The 6,656-nt window shown below is 39.2% G+C and overlaps 1 protein-coding gene across 1 annotated transcript in view; it reads left to right on the top strand.

Moving 5' to 3' along the window:
• The window catches only part of NKAIN3 (sodium/potassium transporting ATPase interacting 3), a 356,427-nt gene extending 354,825 nt beyond the window's left edge, over positions 1–1,602 (top strand). The window contains exon 6 of the mRNA XM_021388682.1: positions 546–1,602. Within this exon, the coding sequence (XP_021244357.1) occupies positions 546–559 (14 nt within the window). The 3' untranslated portion in view covers positions 560–1,602. The remainder of the gene's footprint in view (positions 1–545) is intronic.

Genomic DNA, 6,656 nt, shown 5'->3' on the forward strand with positions numbered 1-6,656 from the left:
TCAGTTGAGGGCTTACCACTCAGTGGCAATTCTGTGTCCTGCCCTGTTCATATCTTGAGAGTCTACCCACCATGAAATCACTGTGAAAGGCTATCACAGATTTTCCAAGCTTGCACAAGTGAACATGGCTTGCAGGCAGATGCGAGAACACATGGATTCAGCAGGCACGTGAACGTGTGAGTCCAGCTCAAATGTATGTTTGTCATCAGATGAAAATCCTGGTGAACATATATCTTACACTGTTAAAATATATTATACTGAAAAGAGTCTATTATTATGTGCACTTCCATCATTTTTCATCACCAGCAATATTGTTACCCACGTTTTTTGCTTTTCTGGTATGCATAATGCAAAGCTACCACTTTGTATCCAGCTACTCATTCATGACCTTATATGAGAATCTTACAGCTGAGGAAATTAGTGACTGGACTTTTTGGTTCATTAGTTACTAACCTGTCAGCTGTTGTGAATTTACATCTCAAAAACTAGAAGAGGTATAGAACAGGTTTTCATTTGTAAATAATTCATATATTCTGTTTTTTTAGGTCGAACTAAATAATGAACATTCACTCAAGACTTCTGCTGTTGTAGCTGAAGAAACAGATGTTAGAAGAAAAGACCAACCTTGTGACTCATCATTCTGGAAGGATCCGATTCACGCGGCATGTGGATTGTTCTTCCCACAGGCTCAGTGTCATTATCAACGTTGTTATTTGGTAGATCTTTGTAGATGATCTTGAATTTTTGAATGATTTACTTATATGGACACTTGTAAATTGTAAATTTTTTCTTTTTTAATTTTAATATTTTTACAACATTTAATGTTAAGGCATGAAAACAAAACCTGTGAAAACTGTGAGAAGGATGCGTCTTTCTCAAGGAAGTCAGTATTTTTTAACTGATAGAATCATACTGTGCCTGGTAAATATTGTGTCAATAAACAGTGATTTTGACTCCAAACGATACAGCAGGAGTTAAACCCTAATGGTGCAAAAGAGCTCATTTCAGTGCTGTATTTTAAAATTCACAGTGTCCACTCCTTGGATTTTTTGAACTGCTGTATGCAGTGGGAATAGATCTATGACTCTGCTTGACCAGATGTTCCAGCACTAACGTACTCATCTAATTATTGCAATTCATATATGGCTCCTTCTCCCTCCCTAATCTCTTTTGCTCTGAGCCCATCAACAATAGCTGTCTCTGATTTAAAGAGAAGTAGAATGACCACACAATCTGTGGACATCAGTCACTAGAAACCCTTAATTCCAGGGTTCCTTAGGTATCTGTGATTTGCACATTTTTGAACTCTTTTCCTCCCTTCTCCCAGGAAGAAGCCAAACATGAATGTACACTATAAGGCACCACCTGCAGCCTTAGAAGCCTCTGGGAAATAATGTTGTTCCTTATTTAAAAGTAAACAAGCAAATCTGAATATGTGTACAAAAATTTGTAAAGTTATTTGTAAATACTTCTAGACAAAGAACATGTATGTAACTGTCGTATTTTGTTTTCTATTCTGTCACCACTAGCATAAAGCGATACACAAAAGCTACTTTCTTTGGGGAACTGGCAGTCTTTTTACCAGAACTCTGTGTTTCTTTCTTCTTGATTACTATTTAAAATACTGTGCACAGTTGTACACACCAGAGTTACATCTCTCCACGTAATGTGCTTCAGCATCAGCATAAATTTCATCAGGGTTTCGGGGTTATTTCCTTTTTTGTGGTTTCTCATTTTGTGGTTTCTTTGATGGGATTGTCATGAAAAACATTCCATCTGATACTGTATCTCCATCTCTCCGCTAGAAGCTGAACTAAGGTCTACTAAGTTCCTTCATAAATATCCCAAATAGTCTTCAGCTAGTAAATTGCACTCCAACAGCTTTCAGATTCTCAGTTTGCAGTCTTCTCTTGAAGCTTCTATCCTGTCTTTTCCAGGCTGAGCAGATGTGAAATAGATGAAGACTTGCCTTGATTCCTTCCCTTATAAACTCTATTTGTATTATTTAATGATATGAACCTAATGAGATAGTTAATAGAGTCAATCATTTTTAGGTAGCAAGGCTTTTGTGGTTCATCTGCCTGTTTCCCAGTTAGTTGAACCAAAGGCCTCACAATCTTTGGAGAAAACATCAGCTGAACATGGGTTAACGTTCCCTTCCAGTATGAAGTGTTAAGACAAAGTCAACAGAAACAGCTGAATAGAACTCTTTCTTAGTATTCCTAGGGCTCAATATACCTCACAGTATGTGTTTTTGTGTAAGATCAGACTGTGCCAAAACCAGGAATGCTGTAGATGAAGATAATGCCATCTGTCATCATGTATTTGAATGCCTCTCATATGCTATTTTCTCATATTTTCTAGAATATTGCAAATTACCAGAATTGTCCTATCTTAAAGACTCCTTCTATGTGAAAAAAATAAGTATCTGTCAGAAAACTAATATAAATAATATCATTTATGAGGCATATGAGGCATCCCCAGCCCAGGGAGGTTGTGGATGCCCCGTCCCTGGAGGCATTCAAGGCCAGGCTGGATGTGGCTCTGGGCAGCCTGGTCTAGTGGTTGGCGACCCTGCACTCAACAGGGGTGTTGAAACTAGATGATCTTTGAGGTCCTTTTCAACCCAGGCCATTCTATGATTCTATGATCGTGAAGAAGAGACAGTGTGAATTTTTGTTATAGTTGCAGTATTCTAATAAGGCAAAAATTATTTTTATCTACTTGTGTAATATTTTACTTTTGCTTAGCACAAAAGATTATTTCATTTCTTTCTATGATGCCTTAAACTATGACAATGTCTATTCAGTCAGTGCCTGCAGCCTTCTGTGTTTGAGATGGCTCCAGAATTTTGGAGACTGGCAAATCTGAGCACTGTTCAGAGCCAAATGGCTTTCAGAAGCTGCCTTGTTTTACCTTTCTCACTTTCAGAGAGTTCACAATGTGGGTATCTAGTACTGATTCCAATGATCAATGCAGTTCACATATGGGCTTTGCATTTCAGCATTAATTTTATGGCATTAATTGTTATGGGCTGGTAGATAAGAGGTTTCCAACTGAACCCAGATCAACCATGAGGACCAGAGAGGAGAAAAGGGAAAGAGCACTTCATCCCCATCATCTGCACACATTCTTCAGAGCAGAATACACCCTATTCTGGCAGAGCTTTGGAAGCATATATTTAAGACAGACATGTCTGCTGGATCATATTTTACAAATTTGTCTGGATATACCTCTTTCTTACCTTTCTGTGGAACCTTCAGATTTTCAACTTATTAATGAAGAACCATGGGCACACCACAAAAATTCTGCAAAGACAGAACCTGCCTGCTCTTCTGTCTATCTGATGTATTGATCGCTTTTTAGCTGGAGAACACAAACCAGCATATTACAAGTAAGCTTAAAATCTTGGAATCCTTACCAGTACAGCAAGTTTCCCATCTGTCTCACTTAATGAACAGAACAACCCTAATTGAGAGGAATTTGTCTTCATTAGAACAAGCAAAAATGGACACTGCAATGCCAGGGAAAACTGTCATTCTTTTCTAAATTGAGACACAAAAAATAGTACCTAGAAATCTGTAAGTGTTGGGAAAAAAAATCTTGAGAATAATAAATGTATTTGGATGTTAACTGCTGTGTCTTCCAATACAGTATACATATTGGCTAACATTTTGGAAGTCTTGAGAAATAATACTTTTCTAAAACATATGCTTTCAGTGAGGTGTTAGGTGACTCCCAGATCAGCCAGCAACGTAAGAAATAAGTGTTGGCTTTCTAAATAAGCTTGGATGGTTTTGTTAAACTTAACTGTAACATGCTGAAAACATGCAGAAAATGGCTGCATTTTTACTCCAAAAGAGAACTTGCTCGTAAAATTTCAGAGCAGGTCATCAGTTGGTATAAACTGTCCCTTGGTGGAATTGGTATACCATATTATAACAGTTTATAACAGCTGGAAGATTTGTCCTTCAGCCTTTTAGATCTTTTTCCCTCCTGCAAGTCTCAGGCTAATTCAAGTTTACAGATAGTCAGATTTTCAGTGGTACTTTTTCTGATAACAGAACTGGACACACGACTGCAAAAAGATGGTGCTGCATGTTCAATAAAGATTGAGCCGGGTACCACCAGTCTTTTAAAAAAACAACTGATGTTTTTAGGACATGAAAACATGAAATATATGAGGAAATGTTTATGAACAGATTTTTTTCATGACTGATAAACTGAGAAGGCCAACAGTTTCCTGGGCTGCATCAAAAGAGGAGTGGCCAGAAGGGTGAGGTATGTGATTGACCCCCTCTACTCTGCCCTTGTGATGCCCCAGCTGGAGTACTGTGTCCTGGCCTGGGGCCACCCCAACACCAGAAAGATGCAGAGCTGCTGGAGCAGGTTCAGAGGAGGGCCACAAAGATGATCAGAGGGCTGGAGCACCTCTCCTTTGAAGAAAGGCTGAGGGAGCTGGGCTTTTTCAGCCTGGAGAAGAGAAGTTAGCCTGAAATTCTTTACTCAGAGGAAGGTAAGGTTCTGGAAGGGGTTGCCCAGAGAGGTTGTGGTTGCCCCATCCCCAGAGGCGTTCCAGGCCAGGTTGGATGGACCCTGGGCAAACTGATCCAGTGTGTGGCAACCTTGCCCACTGCAGGGGGATGGAACTTGTTGGTTTTTGATATCCCTTCCAACACAAGCCATTCTATGATTATATGATAGAGGGATGATATATTAAAATTGCTGGTGTTGCTGGAGACAACTTGGTTGGGCTTGGTTGTCCACAGCTCTTTCGTATCCATAGAGATTTTGACTGAAAAAAATCTGAAATTACTACACCATTTGAAGATCAATCATGACCTCAAGTTGCTCTCTAAAGTAGAGCGGTTTATTGCCTGTATTTTATAAAGGGTCCTTATAGTGTTAGAATATGATACTAACTACTCTAGATAACTTCCAGTAGAGCTGTATCAGTTAAAATCACAGGAATTTTACCTGGTCTTATTTAACATCTGCTTTCTTTCAGTAGTGCAGCAAATTTTATTAAGAAGATGGTATTTACTATATATTGTTAAAATATTATAGTTTGAAGCTAGAGTTATGGGACTTTGTTAGCATGTCACAAAAATAACTTTTCCTTACTAAAACCCTGGGGCAACACATTTGCGCCACACAAAAGGGTTTAGTCCTGCCCCAAGAATGGCAGAAAAAAAAACTGTTAGGGGCTTTTTTTTCCTTTTATCAGCTTTTAGTGCAAGCTTTCTTTGTTCTTTGCAGCTGCCATGCAGGGATCTGCTCTATGCATGGGTCTTTGGTTTCCCCTCCCCATCCAGTTGTCAACATGAGCATAGCAAAACCTCCACTGCCTCCACACCCCACATGGCTGGTGTGGCCTTTTTTATACTGGCAACTGCTCTGTGCACCCAGCTGTCTGCCTGCCTTTCGTGTGGGGATTATCTGATTTTAAAAAAAGCCAGCCCAGCAATCTATCAAGTTCCCTTAACAGACTTTGACAGCAGCAAACAAAAATTGACATCCCAAACTAATTGGCCTGCCTCCTTGTAGAATCAGTCTCATCTAGTTTAATTATAACAAATTACAACTTAGGAGCTCTTTTGTACACTGAAGAAGTTTCTTTTCAAATTGGTAAAATGTTCCTTCCATCCAAAACTTCCACATCTGCAAGCTGTTTTTTGTTGTTTTTTTTTTTTCTTTTTTCTCAAATAAATTCTTACTTACTGTGCTAAACATCTTGATAGAATCTGGTTCTTTAGTGCAAATGGCAACGAGGCCATGTCATTTCTGGCCAGAACAGTGGTTTTTACAGCAGAGTGGCTGCATTGTACCCTGAGGTACATTAGAGGTACAGTGGGTTTACCACTGTGTAGGATGGAGGATGCCCTCATCCATACAGCTTTGAAGGAGTGCTCTCTGTCCTCTCTATTCAGGAAGCCAATTATTTCTAGAGCATAACTGGGGATAAGACTGAAAGATTAGTTAATTTGCACCACAATAAGTTCACAAATTTCATGGACAATCAAAAGAATTCAGATTTGTGCTACTTCCTATCAAGTTCACTGCTGCAGGATTTGCCCCTTAGAATTATGCTTGCATTGTATTCTGGTGGTCTGCTTGCATCATCCCAGAGCATCCATGATCACCCTTGTGTACAAGTAGCACTCCGTTTTACTGTAATGAGTCACAAGGCTTTCCAGGCCTCAAATATTTGCTTAGCAGCTAAGGACACAAATCTAGACTGTACTGCTTTACTGCTTGTTTTTCAGCAACTATGTGTAAGATGCACTTTTTATTTCCCTGGGTTGATAGGTAGTAGCTGATAAATGATGGTTTCTTGCCATAATTTCAATTTCTTTCATGCAAGTCGTAATTTGAATGTTTTTCTTTGATTTTGAACAAATTAAGCTTCTGGATTTATTCCTGTCTCTCCATGAGTGCCTACTAGTCAGCCGTGCTAAACAGTCTCATATGTGATAGCGTTGTGGCATAGCTGCTATGGCATGGTCTATTGCCTCTCAAAACCAGCAGCAGACTCTGATGATAGTCTCGCTAAACAGCATCCATGCATAAACAATACTGGGAAAGCAAAAAGGATTCTTCTTGTTTGGCTTATTCCCTTGGAACATAGTATCGCAGCTTCAAACTTTCTGTTATTT

Source organism: Numida meleagris, chromosome 2 (assembly GCF_002078875.1).
Source record: "Numida meleagris isolate 19003 breed g44 Domestic line chromosome 2, NumMel1.0, whole genome shotgun sequence".
Taxonomy (NCBI): Eukaryota; Metazoa; Chordata; class Aves; order Galliformes; family Numididae; genus Numida; species Numida meleagris.